The 21805-nt window shown below is 39.4% G+C and overlaps 2 protein-coding genes across 2 annotated transcripts; both read right to left on the bottom strand.

Moving 5' to 3' along the window:
- Window positions 1-813: 813 nt before the first annotated feature.
- On the bottom strand, window positions 814-3910 carry LOC121443001 (protocadherin beta-8). Its single transcript, XM_041644670.1, has one exon. It carries the CDS (start codon window positions 3796-3798, stop codon window positions 1459-1461), a length of 2340 nt encoding a protein of 779 aa, XP_041500604.1. The 5' UTR covers window positions 3799-3910; the 3' UTR covers window positions 814-1458.
- A 7568-nt stretch (window positions 3911-11478) lies between these two features.
- On the bottom strand, window positions 11479-15399 carry LOC121442990 (protocadherin beta-4-like). The gene has a single exon (XM_041644657.1). It carries the CDS (start codon window positions 15244-15246, stop codon window positions 12853-12855), a length of 2394 nt encoding a protein of 797 aa, XP_041500591.1. The 5' UTR covers window positions 15247-15399; the 3' UTR covers window positions 11479-12852.
- Window positions 15400-21805: the final 6406 nt, after the last annotated feature.

The raw sequence follows: 21805 nt of genomic DNA, 5'->3' as shown, positions 1-21805 counted from the left end.
ATTCAAATACTAGATAGATATATCTGGGTGATAAAATATGGAAAATGATTTTTAAGTAAATTTAACCAAAGAAATAATGACTTGTTATGTGAAACATTTTTTTAGAGACATTCACTCAAAATATGCATATATTGTGATTTTCATTGCTTCCATGTGTTATATTTAGTTGTATAAAATTCCAACTTCCCTAATGATACTGTTTTTCCCCATTATAAATTCCTATATTTGTACACTCTTCAGTTAAAATGTTGTAGGAAGGATACTGGTGTGGATTGGCAGATTTCATTCCCAACAATCCTACATCATGACAGATGGAAATAGAAAGGAAGAACCCATTGGTAGATAGGATGCAATGGAAATAGTTCCCCTAAGTCACCCTATTTATGACAAATAAGTATTAGTGATAAAAAGATTAAAACACTTAAAAGCTACTCATCTGCATAGTTTGTGGTAAGGTTAATAGGCACTCATGTTTATACAGCATTTATAAATCAGCTTATCATCCAAACACATGGCTCACTAAATCTCTTCTCATACAAGGTGAAAGCACACTCAGCCACTGGCAATGGCTTAGGTCAAGCAACGTTATTTCTGGCACATTTTAGAAGCCATTTTGGCCTGTACTTAAGCAAATAAAGTCTTGAAATATTAACTGTGATTGTCAGAAAAGATGATAAACTTAACAACGCACTCCTTTCTTTTATGTATGAAACATGGAAAACTATGACAGATGACGGTATCTCATGTTCACCCTTTATTAGCTGTACACAATGCTGTGTTACCATTATAACACATATGTGTCTGTGAGGGAAATACATGCATGATGGAGTTACTTTATTCGGGCATCGAGAATGAAAATGTCATTTTGAGAGACATGGAGCTGCAGATCATTTAAGCTAAATAATCACCCTCTAAAAGTCAATTAGTACATGAAGGCAAAATGGGGGGGGTTAAGACGGTGATGGGGAGAAAAACAGAGGATTAAGGAATGGGATAAGTGAATAGTATCAAGGTGTGGTGTGTGCACCTCTGAAAATCTCACAATGGATGATGAACCCTGAAAATTTACCAAGCTGGAGGGAAGTGAAAATCAAAATTAATTCTATACAGCAAGACACTATTTGAAGTGGATGTTGCAGAAATCCATGCTGGTTATAATGGAGAGGAAGAAATGAGTTCCTGAGAAGAGCATTTGAAATAACCAGAGAAACACAACAGAGTTATATATCCCCCTAATAAATTAGTGATGGAAAAAGATGCATTAGGGTTACACTGGCAAAATAGGAAGCACAGTTCTCGCCCCCACACACACAAAATACACTAAAAGAAAACAGAGAATAAAATCGATGTAGAAATATATTGACTCAATGAAAGAATATGGAAAGCAAAAGGAAAATAAAAAGCAACTATTTCTGATGTGGTTATTGAAACCTACGTCTCCTGGTAACTGGAAATTAGCTAGGGGTCCTGAAACAGACCACTGGGGATAATGGGATTAAAGAACTTGAAATCTGTGGTCCCAGAGTCTCCAGTCAGACACACCTCATACTGGTAACCCTGGGACAAGGTCCCTGTACCGCTGACATCCACCAGGTGACCAGGAAAGTGACCCTCAGTCACAGAGCAGCCACCCAGTGAGGTCACCCTGGCCCTCCTGCACAGCCTTACCCCCACAAACAGCAGAACAGACAAGAGGAAGACTGAAGAGACAGATGCCAAGGCAATAACCAGGTACAGCGTAAGTGCATCCTCATCCTGGGCGGGGTGGCGCGCCACCTCTGGCAGAGGCAGGTAGGGCTGAGAGAAGCCATCCACCAGCAGCACGTGCAGAGTGACACTGGCAGACCGCGGAGGATCGCCATTGTCCTTGACCACCAGCAGCAGCCTGTGCTTGGGTGCATCGCGCTCACTCAGCAGCCTGGAGGTGCGCACCTCGCCATTGTGAGCCCACACGCTGAACAGCCCTGGCTCTGTGGCCTTGAGCAGCTGGAATGACAGCCAGGCGTTCTGGCCAGAGTCTCGGTCCACTGCCACCACTTTGGTGACCAGGTAGCCAGGCTCTGCCGCCCTGGGCAGCAATTCTGTGAAGGGCGCAGAGGCGTTCTGCAGAGGGTAGAGCACGAAGGGCGCATTGTCGTTGGCGTCCAGCACCAGCACCCGCACCAGCGCCTGGCTACTGAGCACGGGCGAGCCTTGGTCTGTGGCGCCCACGCGGAACTCGAAGGTCTTCAGGGCCTCGTAGTCTAGTGCCCTGAGCGCGAACAGCTGCCCATTGTCGGCGTTGATGGAGATGAGCGAGGAGAGATCCAGCTGCGGGTGATGGGTGGGCAGCAGCGAGTAGATGATGTGGGCATTGGAGCCCAAATCTGAGTCTGTGGCGCTGATGGTGCCTATGTGCAGGGCGGGGCTATTGTTCTCTTCAACAAACAGGGTGTAGGAGCTTTGTGTGAAGGCAGGAGCATTGTCGTTGACGTCAGACACCTGCACTGTTATGGTGTGCTGGTTTGTGAGCCTGGGTGTGCCCATGTCGCTGACTGTGATGGTGATGTTATACTCAGCTCTGCTCTCTCGGTCCAGTGGCCCCTCTGTCACTAAAGTGTAATAGTTCTCGAATGTGGGCTTCAAAAGAAATGGGAGATCGTTCTGAATAGAACACACCATCCTTCCATTGTCCCCAGAATCTGGGTCAGAAACACTGAAAACAGCGACTACAGCTTCAGGAACATTTTCTGGGATTGAACTAGTGAGCGAAGATATGGTGAGTTTAGGGGCGTTGTCATTCACATCCAACACCTGTATAGCTACACTGCATTTCCCTGAAAGACCTCCACTGTCTGCCGCTACAATTTCCATGGTATAATAGTGAGTTGCCTCAAAATCCAATGCCCCTTTAAGGCGAATTTCTCCTGTAACTTGGTCTATTACAAATGGTTGAGAAACTTCACCACCTTGAAACAAAGAGTAGGCTACATTCCCATTTATCCCAGCATCTAAATCTCTGGCAGTGACAGTCAATACTAAGGCATCAAGGGGGCTGTTCTCAGGAATCTGAACTTCATAGAGTGACTGTACAAACTGGGGAGCATTATCATTGATGTCCACGACTTCAATGCGAACTGTGGTGGTTCCAGACTTGGGTGGCGACCCTCCATCCACAGCAGTGAGGGTTAAAGTGAGCTCAGGCTGCTCCTCCCTGTCCAGGGCTCTGTCCAGCACCAGCTCTGGGTATTTCCTGCCATCAGCACGACTGTGAGTAACGACATGGAAGTGGAGGTTGGGGCTGACTGTGTAGTTCTGAACAGCATTGCTGCCTATGTCAGGGTCCTGAGCTGCCTTCAGAGGAAACACAGTCCCTGGCTGGGCGATTTCTTGAATTTTTAGGAGCATTTCCCTGTGCGGGAACTCTGGAGAATGGTCGTTTATGTCTGTGAGCTGCAGGTCAGTTTGGAAGAACTGCACAGGGTTTTCCAGTATGAGCTGGAAGCGCAGCACACAGGGTTCTGTAGCCCCACACAGCACCTCCCTATCTGGTTTTTCCTTCAGGATCAAATTCCCGGACTCTGTATCCAGCTGCAAGAGCTCTTTGTTTCCTCTATGATGGATTCGCGCCCCTCTAGTGGCCAGTTCACCCACCCTAAGCCCCAGATCTTTTGCCAGATTAGCCACCAAGTATCCAGTCTCTGTTTCTTCTGGCATAGAATATCTAATTGCCTCAGAGCCAGCCTCCCATAAAAGCAGCAATATAGTAAGAAAAACGACTTGCCTTTTCTTTGGCGTTTTTGCTAGAGCTGTCTCCATCGTTCAAATGCAGTTCCTAAGGCGCTGTTGCTTCTAAATCTTGGCTGTTTCAATCCACACAGATAATGTTTGATGAAATAACCTCGACTTAAATCTTCCCGAATTGCTTACAGGAGTCCATTATCCTAGATCTTATGTAAATGCCCCCTTCTCTCCGGGAACAGTCCGCATTCTGATTACTGGGAAGGACTTCCTGCTCATCCTTAGAGCGCCTCCTAATACAAATTGTTAGTCTGCAGCGCCACCGTGCGTACTTTTCTAGTGTTGCAATTGGGTACACTCGTTTTTTGTTCTCAGTCCAACCCTGTTGTGTTTAAACACCCTTTAAGATGCAGAGCTCTTCTTCCATTGAGTGCTCAGATCTTAGCAACCATAAGTTCCGACACATTTGATGAGTTAATTTTCAATGAATGTAACTTTTTAAATGAACAAAATAGCAATAGATATGTATGGAAGACGTTTTGAATACATAAATTCAATGTAATGGATACCTACAAAATATTGGAATATTCCCCAATTACTTTCCACTAAAATATACATAAAAAGGGCACCGGTCTTGAGTATACAGCACAACAAAGGATCGCCAAGATAATACGGTCTAATAAGCAGAATCTATATAAGTAGCTCACACCCAAAGAGAAAAAAAGCTCCCCCTGCCGTTTTATTACCATAGGATATTTTTGCTTCTCTTAGGACTTTTAAAGTAGTGCCGGTAGAGTACGCCTCTGCTGTAAGATAGCTCTTCACTTGCATCTTCTTTGGCATGTTCACCTATGGTATGCTGCTGTCATCGTTCCTACCATTCCTCCATACGTCTGCATCATGTGCACGCACAACACACCACAAAAGGAACATTGCCGATTTCCAGGTTTCAGTTTTGGTTGCTTGGTTTTTTGTTTTGCTTTGTTTGTTTTGGCTTGCTTTTTGAAGGCAGGGTTTCTCTGTGTAACAGCTTTGACTGTCCTGGCTCATTTTTCAGACCATGTTGACCTCAAACTCAGAGAGATCTGCCTGCCTCTGCCTCCCGAGTCCTGAGATTATAGGCGTGCATCACATCAAGCCTAGATTTGCATCTTGGATATTACTCTTGTGAACAATCCTTCACATGTCCAATGTATAAAATATGCATAGGTTATATGTATCAGAATGATGTGCTGTACATCCAAGTGTGAAAATACATTTGGTCTTGACAAAGGCTGTGAAATGGTTTTCAAAAGCACTTGTGCTGAGCTGGTGGCTCACCCCTTTAGTCCCATCTCTGAGAAGACACACAAAGTGGTATCACAAATTCAAGGCCAGAGTGGGATACAGAGCCAGTCACTGTCTCAAAGACATTCCTTTAAATGCTCGAAATAGCTCAATAGTAGAATGCTTGCCTAGTGCACTCAGTGGATTGGGTTCCATTCCTAGCAATGTGAAAAAGTAATTCCAGCAACACATGGGAATTCCAGTTGCTCCATAATCTTGTCAACATTTGATGCTGTCTTCCCCAGTTTTAATCACTCTAATGAGTATGGATGTCATAGTTTACACTTAATTGGCATTTCCCTGGAGATCAATGAAATGTTACAAACTTTCACATGTTTATTGACCATTCAGATGCATTCTCATGATGAGTTCTTTTGTATATTTCCTATCTGAGGCATTGGTCTGATGGCTTTTTGGTCTGTAGGAGAATCTATATTCTTAGTATAATCCTGTTTTGTATATGCATATTGCAAATAATTTTTTCTATGCCTTCTTTGAGAAACAAAAATTACTAATTTTAACTTAACCTTATCTGTCAATATTTTCCATGTCTGGGTAGCACTATTTTACTGTTTAAATATTTCTATCTCCAAGGTCATAAGAATTCTTATGTATTTTGGATGATTACTTTTTATTTTCATATTTAAAGCTATAATCAACATAAACTCTTTCAAGTGCATAAAATTAGGGTCCATATTTTCCCAAATCCTTTGCATTCTGTACTGAAAAGATGACCCATTTCCCATTGTTTCTGAGTTGTCACAATATCCTAAGTCAGGTGATCATGAATCAGCTCAAAGATTCCATTTGCCTGAATATCAAACAGTAATGCTATTCTCTCTTACTTCTTATAACTCCACAATAGGTCTTATTATCTTAAAGGTAAGTTTCCTTTTGAAATAAATGACTTGTAATGAATGTTAAACCAACAAAAAATATTAAAAGGCATAGATAACTGCCACAACTGGGCACAACCTTCCTCATTATAGTTCAGTCTAGAGTGGTACATTTCTTATAACTGATTGAGCTTCAATATTAACATATATTTCCCTGAGTCCATCACTTTAACTAGGATTCCTTCTACATACTACACACACACACACACACACACACACACACAATTTATCATGACATGCATCTATTTTTTAGTAACATGAAGCCATTTCTCTGACACCAAATCTTCAAAATCAATTTATTTATCTACATCTCCAATTTTCTGAATCTCTGGAAATCATTGGTCTTTTATACTGCCTGTATCCTTTGAACTTTTCGATATTTCATATAGTTAGAATTTTTCAGCTTACTTCAGTGATAAACGTGTTTTCTCAGAGACTCTTCATGATTTGACAGCTCATTTAACTTGGCATTAAATAATATTCCATTTTGTGATTGAATTAGGCTATCTCAGTTTCACTTACTGAAGGATCTTGGTAACTGTTAGAGTTTGACAAGTGATGTAAAAGGCTCCAGTAAATGCCCTGTTTCAGTTTTTTGTGCAAACATAGTTTCAACTAACTTAAATACTAAGAACCATGATTGCTGTCTCCTATAGTAAGAGTGTGCTTGGTTTTGCTGCCAAACAATCTTCTAAAATGACCATATCATTTTCATTCCCATAACCCATAAATGAGGTTCTTGGTGTGCCATGTCCTCTCAGGAGTGGTAGTGTCAATGTCCCACAGATTAGTCATTCTGCCTTATGGTTGGGTAGTGGTGTTTCATTTCTCAAACTTGTTGACATGGAGCATCTTCCCATGTGATTATTCATCATCTGTATTAGCCGGGGTTCTCTAGAGTGTATATATATATATATATATATATATATATATATAATATTTATTATAGTAAGAATATATGTATATAAAGGAATTCATTAGAATAAATTATGAGTTATGGTTCAGCTCATCCAAAAATGGCTACCTATGAATGGAAGGTCCAAGAATCCAGTAGTTGTTCAGTCCATGAGGCTGGATGTCTCAGCTGGTCTTCAGTATACATTGGAATCCCAAAGAGGGAGGTTCTAATGCCAGTGAAGAAATGGACTTGCTAGCAAGGCTAGAGCAAGCAGAAAAAGAGGGAAAAGATTCCTTCTTTCATGTCTTTATAAAGCAATGGTTCTCTGCCTACCTGATGTGGTGACCTTTCAATACAGTTCCCCTTGCTGTGGTGTCCCCAACCATAAAATTATTTTCATTGTTACTTAATAAAACTATAACCTTGCTACTGTGTGACTAATAATAAAAAATCTGTATTTTCCAATAGTCTTAGGCGACCCCTGTGAGAGGGTCATTTGATCCTCCTCAATGGATCACAACCAAAAGGCTGAGAACCACAATTATAAAGGCTCCCAGCAGAAGGTGCAGCCCAGATTAGAGATGAATCTTCTCACACCGAAAGAACTGGATTAACGGCGCATCTACCCACCTTGAAGATCTGTTTAGAAGTGGATCTTTCCACTTCAAAGTAAGCAAAATCTTTCACAGGTGTGTCCCATTTGGGGGTTTTAGTTAATTTCAGCTGTAGTCAAGTTGACAACCAAGAATAGCCATCACACCATCTCAGAGTTTTGTTTGGTAAGTGTTAGTATTCTTGGCATTATGTAGGCAAGTTTTCTTAATGTTGAGTCTTTAAAGTCTGTATTTGCGCAGCATTTGGCAGCATTTTCTCCTGATCTTTGACACTTTTTGGTAGACTCTTTCACAGAGCATAAAATCTAATTTTAATAAAGTGTGCATCATCAATTATTTCTTCCACAGATCATTATTTTGGGTCAAGATTGTTAATTATTTTCTCTGTATTTGTATACAAGAAAGTCCATCAAATACACAAAGAAGATTGCTGAAATTCTGCATAAGGTTTTATGATTTATTGATTCTTCAAAAGATAAACAATATTTCAGCAGCTGAGTCTTTCCAATAGATTATTGTGCATTCCTCCGTTCATTTAGATCTTTATATTTTTCTCAATAATTTTTTATCTTCCCACTTTATAACTCCCTAGGAGACTTGTTTCTTGGTGTTTATATATTTGGAAGCCATTTTAAATGCTATTTCAGTTTTTCTTCTTATAAACAGAGCTGATCTCGCATCGGCCGGCATTCCTGGCTTGCTTTATCACTTCTGTGCTGCAGGAATTCCTACTACCAGTAGCCTTTAAGTTACCCACCCACTTGGGTGTGGCCTCTTATATTATTTATGCTGATGTTTACTTCTGATAGCAGAATTTTCATGATTTTAATCACATAATTTCGTCACTTAAAATATAATTTTATTCCTTCTGCTGTGCCTTTTTCTTCTTCTTTACCTTATTTCTCTGGCTGAAACTGGTAGTAAAATCTTGTTAGTAGCCAGGGTGGACATCCCTATGTCATTGTTGATCTCCAGCAGAAAAATTTTAATAGTTTGTCTTTAGTAATATTTATTATACACATATATACTTGTTTGGGTATCTTATGAGACTGGGTGTCATTATGTGTAGCTTGGGCTGTTCTGGAATTCACTATGGAGAATGGCCTTGAACTCACAGAGATCCTCCTGCCTCTGCCTCCTGCATGCTAGAATTAAATATGTGTTACCATGTTTGGCTGCTGTATACTTTTGAACATACTCAAAAGTTTCCTTCTGTATTCTTTTGCTATAATTTTTCCCATTAGTATGTGCTGTATTTTGTTGAGTAATTTTTCTGTATCCATTGTGATTAATTGTGTTGCTTTTCTCCTTGACCTCTTGCTATGATGGGTTGCAGTAATCAGATTTCACATGCTAAACTGCTTTGTATTATACAGATTAATGCGTGATATCATTTGCTTTCTTCTCACACATCTCTGAATTTGATTGTCTTTTTGTTAAAAAAAAATTAGCATGACCATGTATATATATAGAAGAGGTTGTTGTGTAATTTCTATCTTACAGTGTCCTTTTGAAATTTGGATATCATAATCTATTCAGAGTTGCTGGCACCTAGCTGATTTGTGATATGCTATTTTAACAAGTTTAAACATTTGTGTTAGTCCTCATATGTTCATTTTTAATAATTCAACATTTGAAATGGACTTTTATAATATCTTTTTTTTTTTTGGTTTTTCGAGACAGGGTTTCTCTGTGGTTTTGGAGCCTGTCCTGGAACTAGCTCTTGTAGACCAGGCTGGTCTCGAACTCACAGAGATCCACCTGCCTCTGCCTCCCAAGTGCTGGGATTAAAGGCGTGCGCCACCACCGCCCGGCTTATAATATCTTATCTAATAGATGCGACAGATCAGATTTTATGTTTTCTTCAGTTTTTAAATTCAAAATGGGATTTTTTATAAATTGTCAAATGCAACAACATTGTTCCTTATAAATTTGATGGCTTGATTTAGTAAAGATTAACAAAAACAAAATAGATACACTTGTATGACAGATATGACAATATAATCTAGGAAGTCTATGACCCACTAGTTCACATGATTTCACCAACTGAATACAGTCAAATTTTATGTTTTACCAAATATCCTGCACACATTCAACATACTTACCATTCTTATGTAATGTGCTTCTTGACTCTAAATATTTAGTACAAGTGAGATAGAAAGAGAGGAATGAGGAAAAAAGAAAGAAAAGAGGGAGGGCAAAAATGGCAGGCAGGAAAAGGTTGTCACAGCAGCCATTGTATGAGAAAAAATTCATTGGAAAAAGATGACTTTCTCATGAATCTGTTCTCATTGCCCTAAGACTTCTCAGCAAAGTAAAGAAGAGAGCAGCCAAGGTTAGCAATAGTAATTCCACACATTAAACCTATGATAACCAGAAAGTAGATGCAATACATGATGGTATAATTTATCTGATAGAAGTTGTACATGTAGACTATGTAGGTGTGTGTGTATATATGAATTCTCCATCGTGACGATGTGGTCATCTCCATGCTTTATATCTAAAGGAACCAAGGGAGAACTGAGAGATGAAAACTCCATCCCAAGTAAATATAAAAATCATGCGAGGTCCTTAATTGTTAAAAATAATGAAACTAGAAATAAATTATCTTTGAAACAAACTTTATAAACTAGCTCTTAGATGCTTGTACATCTTTGTTGACTGAGAGACTCGGCATGAGCTGAGATGACAGTAAAATAGCCTGCTAACACAGCAAGGAGAAATAAAAATATGAAGTCAAGGGACATAGAGAATGGAACGAGAAGCTCAGAAAATAAAGTTTCCAGAAAGAAATTATAAAGATAAGGAAGAAAATGAAAAAGTCAAATAAGGAACTGTTTATTTTCTTCTAAAAGTACACTTAATTTCCAAATAAAATACCCTTAAAGCGAACTGAAACCATAAAAATAAAAAAATTATGTAACATAGCTGTGTGAACAGAAGGATGTTTCAAAGAAAGAGAAAAATCGAAAAAGGCTCCCAAAACCTAAATTATACAAAACATGCTCATGAATTGATGATAAATAAAAGGAGTAAGACTATTATATAATTTGCTTAGAAAACCAATTTTTATGAGTCAGGTCTCACTATATAGTCCTAGCTGGCCTGGTACTCACTGTGAACAACAGGCTAGCCTCCAACTCAATTATCCACCTGCCTCTGCCTCCTTAGTGTTGAGATTGAAGGAGGGTGCCTCCAAGACCAGCTCTCTTTTCATTTTTAGAGTTTTTTTCCCTGATTTCTCTCATTTTTCTGTACATCTTTTTCTCTGCTCTGTATTATCTTAAGACACCACTGTTCTTGCTTTATAGAGTCAACACCTGGTCAATATTCACTTGTAACCTTTCCTGCTACTTTTTACCTCTTGACACAAGTCTGTAATTCATTTGGGATTGTTTCCTTCTGCCTACTCAATCCATTAAAAGTGTTTCTCTCAGTTCCATGTGAGTCAATGATTTCTCTCAGTCTTTGCTGAGAAGTTTCAACTCTGAAGGCTCTGTGTGCTAGAGTTATATTCGGGAATACTTTCCCCCAGGAATTTAAAGACATTGTCTTTGGTTTCATGACTAATGCTCACAAGTCAGTTCCTGGCTTTATAGATGCACCTTTAATAGAAATATATGTCTTCATACGGTTTCTTTAGTACTTTTCCTCTCCTGGATCTTGTTTTGAGCACCTTTCCCGTGAGATGCTCAAGTAGGCTTTGCTTTTTAGAGACTCTCCTGACAAAGCCCTTCTTCCCAACAGGTCTCCTCCCCACTTTCAGGTCTTCTGTGTGTGTGGCTCACTGACTTTCATGATTATTTATTGCTTTTTTTAAAAAAAAATATGAATGATGACTAAACTCCACATTTCACCAAGAACCTAATCTGCCATAACTTGCTTTTTTCATTGCTGTGTAGCTTCCATGAGGAGATGAATGTGGGTAAAACTACAACTACCTCTCTTCAAATAGACTGACAGATTTGAAATAGATAGAGAGATATAAAGAAAGCTTTTCAATTGCTCATTTTCTGCCAAAACTTTAAGAATTTTTGATATAGTCTTACTTATCTACATACATGTAATGAGTTAGAAACCAAGCAATCAGTTCTACGGGCTTATTGAACACAACAGAGAGCCGTGATTACAAATCAATAAGCATGCTACTGCTCCACTTTATTAACAAGCAAAATACTATTCATAATTATTCATCAGTTTATCTCGAGGTAACTGACGGGTATGCTAAACAACAAAACAAAATGATTTAACACCAAAAGTAATCTTTTCTGCTTGATAAACTCTACCCAACTCCACCAAGAAACAAAAAGTGAAAAATTTCAAATCTGTCGATAAACAAAATCAAACAGAATACCAAAACTTCAAGAAAATCATTTTAAAGGTGTCAAGAAGCTTCCAGAAAACACACACACATTACCACATGCTTGGACTTTTTTGTATGAGGAAAGAAACAGATAAATGTGAGGCCCTCAACAGCCCTGCCTTTTCCTTTTAAGAAAGAAGGGACAAAAGTCTTATTCTGAGATTAATTATTAAAAGAGATTATGGCAAAGCAGTGATGCAACAATTTTATTTAATAAGTGAAATGAGAAATTCATTTATATTTTCTCTTTAATTTTTATCACATAAGAATTCAAAACTTTAACCTTACTATTTCCAGGACACCTGCAGCCAATAAACAAGACCACTAGCGTGCATGATGCTCACAAGCAGAGAATGTCACAACTCTGTGTACATTCACATACAGTTGAAATTTTATGACTTGACTATTCAGGGCTCGTGGTCTGAAAGCGAACCCGATGTAACGTTACTTTCTATTCGTGCAGAAGGATCCAGGCAACATAGGTGATCTTTAACAATCTACCTTTGAAAACATCAAATTACATGGAAAGCACAGGTGCCACAAATTCATGCACAAATGTAAGTTTTCTTGAGGGCACTGAAATGCCTCAGAAGATCATTAAGAGTATCATCCAGAGAACTGGGGAGAAGGATGGTTCAGAGGTTAAGAGCACTGGGTTCTCTTTCAGAGGTTCAGAGTTCAATTCCCAGCACCCACAGGGTGGCTCACAACCACCTTCAATAATGAGATCTGGCGCCCTCTTCTGGCATGCATGCAGAAAGCTGTATCTATTAACAAAAGAATAAGCCTTTTAAAAAGAGCTATCATTCAAAGAAAATTTATACAATTTGGGTTATTAAGGTTTATAATAACCCTAATAATCAAGAGATATGCATATGCAGAGAAAAAGATGAAATATGATTAGTGCAACTAAAAGCCTAGTATCTTCATACCAATAAAAACAGCGCAATTAAGAATATGTAGGTTAGACTAGTAGAAAACCTCTTAGAAACAAGGACATTTCTTAAAATGACAACGTCTAGGAATTGACAACACTTAGTTGAATACAAAGCTATCCCTGCAGTGGGGACTTTCCTTAACTTCTCTCCCAGCATCCTGAAGCAACAGGTTGGAGACCATGGGTTTGAGGAATTTGAACTCACCAGTCCCAGAATCCCCGGTCAGACACACCTCATACTGATAGCTCTGGGACAGGGTTCCCGTGCCACTGATGTCCACCAGGTGTCCAGGAAAGTGTCCTTCAGGCACAGAGCAGCCACCAAGAGAGGCCGCCCTGGCCCTCCTACACAGCCTCACCCCCACGAACAGCAGCACAGACAAGAGAAAGACCGAAGACACAGATGCCAAGGCGATGACCAAATAGAGTGTGAGCAAGTCCTCATTGTCCTGCATGGAGTCACGCGCCACCTCCGGCAGAGACAGGTAAGGCTGAGAGAAGCCATCCACCACCAGCATATGCAGAGTGACACTGGCAGACCGCGGAGGATCGCCATTGTCCTTGACCAGCAGCAGCAGCCTGTGCTTGGGCGCATCGCGCTCACTCAGCAGCCTGGAGGTGCGCACCTCGCCATTGTGAGCCCACACGCTGAACAGCCCTGGTTCCGTGGCCTTAAGCAGCTGGAATGACAGCCAGGCATTCTGGCCAGAGTCGCGGTCCACAGCCACCACCTTGGTGACCAGATAGCCAGGCTCTGCCGCCCTGGGTAGCAGCTCTGTGAAGGGCGCAGAGGCGTTCTGCAGCGGGTAGAGCACGAAGGGCGCATTGTCGTTGGCGTCCAGCACCAGAACGCGCACCAGTGCCTGGCTGCTGAGCGCGGGCGAGCCTTGGTCTGTGGCAGCCACGAGGAACTCGAAGGTCTGAAGGACCTCGTAGTCCAGCGCCCTGAGCGCGAACAGCTGTCCGTTGTCAGCATTGATGGAGATGAGCGAGAAGACGTCCAGCTGCGGGTCGTGGGTTGGCAGCAGCGAGTAGGTGATGTGGGCATTGGAGCCTGAGTCTGAGTCTGTGGCGCTGATGGTGCCTATGTGCAGGGCGGGGCTGTTGTTCTCTTCAACAAACAGGGTGTAGGAGCTTTGTGTGAAGGCGGGGGCGTTGTCGTTGACGTCAGAGACCTGCACTGTTATGGTGTGTTGTGTTGTGAGCCTGGGTGTGCCCATGTCGCTGACTGTGATGGTGATGTTGTACTCAGCTCTGCTCTCTCTGTCCAGTGGCCCCTCTGTCACCAGGGTGTAGAAATTCTTATTAGAGGGTTTTAAAATGAATGGCAGAGTATCTGGAATAGAACAAATGATTTTCCCGTTCTCTCCAGAGTCTCTGTCTCGTATTCGGAAGATAGCAACCACAGTTGCGGGAGCATTTTCTGGGACTGAGCTGGTCAGTGAAGATATGGTCAGCTCTGGGGCGTTGTCGTTCACATCCACCACCTCTATCAGCACAGCGCCCTTCCCAGAAAGGCCTCCTCCATCCGTGGCCTCGATTTGCACGTGGTAAGACTTAATTTTCTCAAAGTCCAATCCCTTTTTCAGTCGTATTTCTCCCGTGATTTCGTTTATTGAGAACGTCTGTTGAACTTCATCTGATGCTTGGAACAAGCCATAGGAAACTCTCCCAAAGTTGCCAGCATCTGCATCCTGTGCTAGGACAGTCAGGACTGGGGAGTCTGGGGGGCTGCTCTCCAGGACCTGTACCTCATAGGGGGTCTTCACAAATTCAGGGGCATTGTCATTGATGTCCAGGATCAGGATTCGAACCATGGCTGTTCCTGACCTAGGTGGAGAGCCCCCATCCAGAGCCGTGAGGGTCAAGCTCAGCTCTGCCTGCTCCTCTCTGTCCAGGGCTCTGTCCTGCACCAATTCTGGGTATTTCTTGCCTTCACTGTTATTTCGAGTGAGGACATGAAAATGAGAGTTGGGGTTGACTGTGTACTCTTGAAGCCCATTGCTGCCCACATCCAAGTCCTGGGCTAAATTCAGTGGTAACAGAGTGCCTGGCTGGCTATTTTCTGGTATTTTCAAAAGCATTTCCCTATCTGGGAATTCTGGTGAGTGGTCATTTATGTCCTGGATCAGTAATTCTCCTTGGAAAAATTGCACTGGTTTTTCTAGGAACACCTGGAAATGCAGCACACAGGGGTCTACAGAGGCACAGAGCTCTTCCCGGTCTAGTTTCTCCCTCAGAAGCAGATCTCCAGTCTCGGGATCCAGAATTAACTGCTGTTTGTCATAGTCAGACACCACCCGTGCAGACCTGGCAGTCAGATCCCCAGATTTCAGACCCAGGTCCTTGGCCAGATGGGCTACAAAGGAGCCGCTTTCTGTTTCCTCCAGGACAGAGTACCGAGTAGGCATCGTTAGAACCTTATCCCACAGCAGCACAAAAAAGAAAGCAATCACTTGCCTGTTTGGGTGATTTCTCTCCTGCTTCTCCATGATGAAAACGCGAGTGCTTGCATCTGATTGTTCAGCTCACTCTGAATGGCTTGAAAGCAGAATTCTGATTTCTCCGTTAGAGGATTCTTTATCTAGTTGCTCTTAATCTTTGTTAATTTAGAATACCGCAGCCCAAACCCATTTAGAGCCCTGTATTCCTTGAAATGCTTCCTGTCCGTATTTTTGATTCTGTCTTGCAACACAAAGGGCCAGGAAGCTTTTTAAGCGGTTATTCATAACCTTAGCCTGCAGCGCCACCCTGCGTCCATATTGAGAAAATGACCGTGTTTTCAGGTCGGAAATCTTTTGAAAATTTCCAAATGAACATGTAGAAATGTTTATACTTTTATGTTTACAAGTGTTTTTCTCATTTTAGGTTACATAAATAATAAATATTTTTCAATTTGGGGTATGGTCCAGAAGAATTTTTAACATAAAACAGGTAGTTAACTCAGTTTTCTCAGTGGTCAAGTGGTGGAATTTGACAGTTCTTTTGTATTTTGCATATCTAACCAAGTAAACTAAATTCTTAATTTCGAATCCACTTCATGATAGGTGCATCAGTTTGTTTCTCACAAATAAGCACTTTTTAGAGATGCAAAAATTTTAAGTAATCTATACCATATCATCTTAAAGAAGAGATTTTTTTTTTCCTAAGGATGGCTTCTATTTCTCTACACTGGTGTGCCAATAGCAGAACCATTGAATAAAGTAGTTTGATGTTTACTGTGTGAAATAAAATAGATCTACAGAGAGAGATTAGGTAAACCATGATCGAGCCACAGAATGGCCTAGAGAGGGGATTAAAGAATTTTAACAAATAAGGTAATTGAGGCTTGAAATGATAGAGTTACTCTATAATCAGGATCCGAGCAGGACAAAATCAAGAGAGTGGAACTCATACAATTTTCCCAAGGCTTTTAGCTACCTGTATGTAAGGAATTAATTCTTAAATGAGGCTTTATTTTGGTTTCTGATTTGATATGATATAATCTATCATGGGTGAGGTTTATTTTATAGTGAGCTTCATGTAACCCTTTAAATCGTGGGCATCATAAACCCCAGGAGAAAGCAAGTACTCACTTAAAATATTTTGAGCATGAAACAATAAGATTCCCATCTCCTCACAATCTTATGGGCAGAGAGTGAAGGGTGTGCTAGGAATTGCCCATGAAAACTAGAGAATACATCTGAAAATATTTCCAGCGTGAGTGTAGCTGCTATGGTTACCCTGAAAGATAGCTGGAGCATCATGGGGGAACATTTAACTAGGTCATTGGTTACAGGTTGTCTACTTGATGGTGTATCATTTACCTTTCTTGTGCAGGATTTCCTGTGCCTGTTCACCTGATTTCATTTAGTTATTGGATTGATTTATGGTTTATGTTAAATAAGTTGTTGCTAAAATATGTCAGTTCTCTCATACTCTGAATTGGAAAATGTGGGTTATTATAAGTATTGATCAAGTGTCAGTTGAATAAATAAATGCACTCACATAGTTACATTTCTGTCTGCATAAGCACTGGCATAAAATAAAGATATAAAATAAATACTGAAGAGACTAAAAACAAAGGATGTATCTTTTTAAAAAAATGAGTGAAAAACAGGTCCCCTGAGCAGAACAAATAGAAAAGTCACTAGCATAGTAGGCAGGTTCTAGTTAGACATAGGATAAATGGTTTGAAACAAAATTTGACTATATTTTATTTTCCCATTTTCACATGTTGACAAAGTTTTGAGATAAAATTTCAGTAGTACTAACATTGTAAATCACCAAACAGAAAAAAATCTTTTACATATTAATTCATTTCCTCTCCAATCAACTCTGTAAAATTAGTCCTTGCATTGTCCATGTTTTACAGATGAAGAAAATGAGATTTCGCAGAAATAATTTCCCCAATGTCACATGCCATGTAATGTTCTCCAGGGTTTGCTATACATCTTTAGCAAATTTAGTTCCAATGTGTTATGTTCCTTTCCTACTTCTGGATTTTTAAAAACACTATTTTTGGATAATGATCTTTGTCCTACAAACTTAATAAATTTTTATAATTTATTTTATAACTTAATAGTCTTTTGTAAATTTCCCAGCATTTTGCTTATATTTGTATATTATATGCATACAATAAGTAGTATCATATGCAAGTATGTTTCTGTTTTTCAGTTCTCAACCTGAATAATTTTATTCCTTGTACTTTCCTAATTACAATGGCTAGAGCTTCTAGTACAATGTTAAATAGAAGCAGTAAGATCAAATGTCCTTTATTTGTATTTTTTTTACTGTTAAGTATGATGTTAACCGTGTGGTTTTATAGCTTTTTTTAATCAGGCAAAGACTTTTCATTTTACCCCTACTCTTTTGTACGTTTTATCATTATGAAAGTATTGCATTTTCTAAAATGTTTTTCTCCATTTATTGAAATAGTTGTGTGACTTTATTTACTATTTTGCTTACACAGTATATTACATTGACTTGAGTATTGAACAGATGTTTTGTTCCTAGGATAATCTTTCTTGGTCATAACATATAATCTCCATGTATGTCAATGAAGTTAATATCCTAGTATTTAGTTGAGAAATTTTGAAGGCATGCTCTTAAAGAAAATTAGTGTTTAGTTTTCTTGTGTTTTCTGATTTTGTCATGGGGCAATTACCACCTCCATGAGTTTATAAGTAGTTTCTGCTCCTCTATTTTCTAAACAAATTCTAAGTATTGCTGTTTTTCTTTAATATTTGGTAGAATTTGTATGTGGAGTCATCTGGTTCTAGGACTTTATGGGAAAATTTGAGTACTAACAATAATTCATTATGGGTCTATTCTGACTTTCTATTTCTTCTTTAGTCAACTTTATCAGTGTATGTTTCCAGAAATTTTTAAAGTTAATTTTAGTTTTATAACTGGTTTACCTGAAACTGATCACAGGATTATAAGAGAACTCTATTTTAATCTCTTCTGTGTGAAATAGGTTAAATTTCTCCTTTATTCCATATTTTGGTAATTTGAATCTTCTTTTTCTCTGTGTTAATCAGAATAAAAGCTTGCCAGTTTTCTTGATTGTTACAATAGTCTCACCTTTGTTTCAATTGGTTTGCACTTATGCTGTTTTTCATTTTGTAATTCATTGGTTCCATCTACTCTAATTTTCTTTTGTTTGTTGGTGCTTAGACTGATCTTATTCAATTTTTTTCCTTTTGTTCCTTTTTTCAAAACTTGATCATAACAACCCATCTAGCTTTGTACTCACCAGAAATACAGGTCTTGTCTTAAAGTAGAAGCCTGAGATTTTGATTTGAGATCTTTTTAATATGGGTTATTTTCTGCCATAACTTTCCTCTAAGCATAACTTTAATTGCATATGATACACGTGGCTATGTTGTATTTTCATGTTTTGGTCATTTCAGAAGATTTTGATACGTTCCTTGTAATTTCTTTTCTACCTCATTGAATGCTAAGAACTATGTTGACTTCCATATGTTTGTAAATTTTCTGAATTTCCAAGTTAATTCTTTTATAGTTGTAGAGCAAGCTTTGCTTGGGTTTAATATTTAAAATTTGTGGACTCATATTTTATGATGGTCTATCATGAAGAATGTGCTATTAGAAATTTAAAAACTGAAAAAAAAAGAAATTTAAAAACTGTATATCCTGCTGTTTTTGAATAGAATTCTCTGTTAGGTGTAGTTTTTGTTTAGTTAAAAATTATATTAATTTGGAGGGCATATTGCATGGCACATGTGTGGGGGTCAGAGGAAAACTTTTGAGAGTCTGTTCTTTCCTACCATGTGGGTCCTGGGGATTGAACTCAGGCCATTAGGTTTATTGAAAGGTATTACCAACCAAACCACCTCACTAGACCTGTAGTTGGTTTTTAGGTCTTGGTGGTAAATTAGGCACTTTTCCCATTGTTGTAATGAATACTCAGTGACAAAGGAGTTTTGTTTTGACTTGGCATTTGAGAGAATACAATCCATTATGATGGAGAAGACATGACAGTGGGCACATGAAGTGGCTGGTCACAAGGCATCTAAAGTCAGGGTGCAGAGAAAGAAGTCTCCTGGGGCTCAGCTCACTTTCTCTTTTTGTATTGTCTTGGGCTCCACCCCTTGGAATGGTGCCAACATGTTTAGGGTGTGTCTTATCTCCTCAGTTAAGTATCTCTGGACACACCTTCACAGACACACCCAGAGGTGTACCTCATTAATGATGTAGGTGTTCTTTTTAACCCCAGTCAAATTAATCCATCAAAATCAAATATTATTTGTGTCAAATTTTGTTTCATTTGTTGGGACAGTTGATCTCAGCTATTAGCTTGATAAGATCTAGAATTACCTGGGATGTGTGCCTTGGGCATGTCCTTAAGGGACTATCTTGAATCATTTGAGGTAGGAAGACCTGCCCACTGTAGGTAGCACTAGTCCTTTAAATAGGATCCTGGACTGTATAAAAATGGAAAAGTGGAGTGAACACAAGCATTCATTGTTCTCTGCATCCTAGCTGTAAATGCCCTGTGTCCAGCTACTTCAAGCTTCAGGACTTCCTGCCGGGACTGACTATACCCTTGAACTGTGCGTCAGAATAAATACTTTATCCCTAAGTTGCTTTGGCCATGGTGTTTTATCACAGTCACAACAAAGTAACTAAGACATTTACTTTGAGGTACTATATTTTGGTATATATATGTTTAAGTTGTCATGTTTTCCCAATTGATTTTATCTTTTATCATCTATGATGGCCTCTTTAATGGTTTTTTAATGATCTTTAAATTAATTTGTGGTTGACTTTGCTATTCTCCAAACTCTCTGTAGTTTACTGTCTAAATGGTATACCTTTTTTCATTCACCAACTTTCAACAATATATCCTTGAATAATTAGGAATACATATTCATGCATATATAATTTGTAAAAGTAGAATTTGTGTTATTGTGTAACACAAATGAGAAGGGCTATAGATAACGTATACTATACAAGATTCATAAAGATTAATGGTTAATCTTAATAACTATAGAAAATAACCACCCTTGGAAAGTTCTTTTGTGGTACTGGAGATAGAACCTAAGGCCGTGAGCATGCTGAAAGTGTGCTCTACACCAGTCATGCCCAGTCTATGGGGGTCTGGATGAGAATGGTCCCATAGGCTCACACATTGAATACTTGGTCCCCACTTGGTGGAACTGAGAAGGATTAGGTGTGGCCTTGCTGGAACTGGTGTGTCACTGGGTATGCTTAGGGGTTTCAGAAGCCCATTCCTTTCCAAGTTAGCCCCTTGCTCCTGGATCAAGGTATAAGCTTTCAAGTAGCTCTCCAGCACCATTCCTGCCTTCAGCCATACTTCCTGCCATGATGCTCATGTACTCTCATCCTCTGAAACTGCACGTCCCCAGGGAATTTGTTCTTCTTCATAGAATCTTTCTTGACAGAACTCTTTGTTCCTTCCTCGGTCATCGTGTCTTGCTGCAGCAGTAGAAAACTAAGACATTTTTCATTCAAAAGATCCATATTATGTGAAGGTTTGGTTCCTTCTAAATGTAATTCTAAATTATAGTTGATCTTAGTCAATGATATTGTTCTCTGATTCCCATTTTCATACATCTTTGAATTACAACGGTGGAGGCAGAACATGGATCAAAAGTTATTACCTGAGCAAGATTCTGAGCAATTCTAAATCATATCAGGTTACAATTCAAAGGAACCTTGACAGTAAGTTAAGAAAATATTTTTCTCCTAAGTCACAATATATGCGGAAATGATTATCAGTAACCAATATGGCTTAATGGAACTCCATCCTTACTGTAGTACCTTTAAAAGTTAACCCATGGTTTTTACTAAAACAGCTCAGAATTTACAACCCAAAGTGGTATCTACTTATACACCTCATCCAATAATATGAAAAGGAAAGAATGCTCAATAGTTTATTGAATGACTTGTTCTTAGTTTATTCCTGTACACTGTGATTATACTTTTAACAGCCATGCAGAGTGAAGGCATAAAAGTAACCCAGTGGGTATATCTACGGTTTTGCCTTTTTGACCAATATGGAAATTAAAGTTTGAATATTAATTACTTCTGGGTATGGTCATGCATGACTTCAATCCCCTTACTAAGGAGAGAGAGGTAGTTGGAGCTCCATGAGATTGAGGCCAACTAGGTCTACATAGTGAGTTCCCTGACAATCAGGGCTCTGTAGAGAGACACTGTCTCAAAAAAAACAGTGATTACTAGTGCCAATAAAGAAATGTATTAAACCTCTTGCTCCTAAAATGATTGCAAATGACTATATTTCTTTTTTAAAGATTTATTTTTTATTATGTACACAGCATTCTGCCTGCATGTGTGCCTCTGCACACCAGAAGAGGGCATCAGATTTCATCATAGATAGTTGTGAGCCACCATGTGGTTGCTGGGAATTGGACTCAGACCTCTGGAAGAGCAGCCAGTGCTCTTAACCTCTGAGCCATCTCTCCAGCCCCTACTACATTTCTTAAAGAAAGCATATTTCATTTGTACTTAACACTGTATTTAACTATAAAGAAAACACTTTAAGATTACTGAAACAGATAA

Source organism: Microtus oregoni, unplaced genomic scaffold (assembly GCF_018167655.1).
Source record: "Microtus oregoni isolate MIOR12 unplaced genomic scaffold, Mior012 000098F_ref0000018, whole genome shotgun sequence".
In the NCBI taxonomy this organism is placed as follows: Eukaryota; Metazoa; Chordata; class Mammalia; order Rodentia; family Cricetidae; genus Microtus; species Microtus oregoni.
Note: the sequence above shows the minus strand (reverse complement) of the source record. Positions and strands in the feature narration are given on the sequence as shown.

Coding starts and splice junctions, on each gene's coding strand:
- LOC121443001 (XM_041644670.1), bottom strand. CDS start 3,798: ATGGAGACAGCTCTAGCAAAAACGCCAAAGAAAAGGCAAGTCGTTTTT.
- LOC121442990 (XM_041644657.1), bottom strand. CDS start 15,246: ATGGAGAAGCAGGAGAGAAATCACCCAAACAGGCAAGTGATTGCTTTC.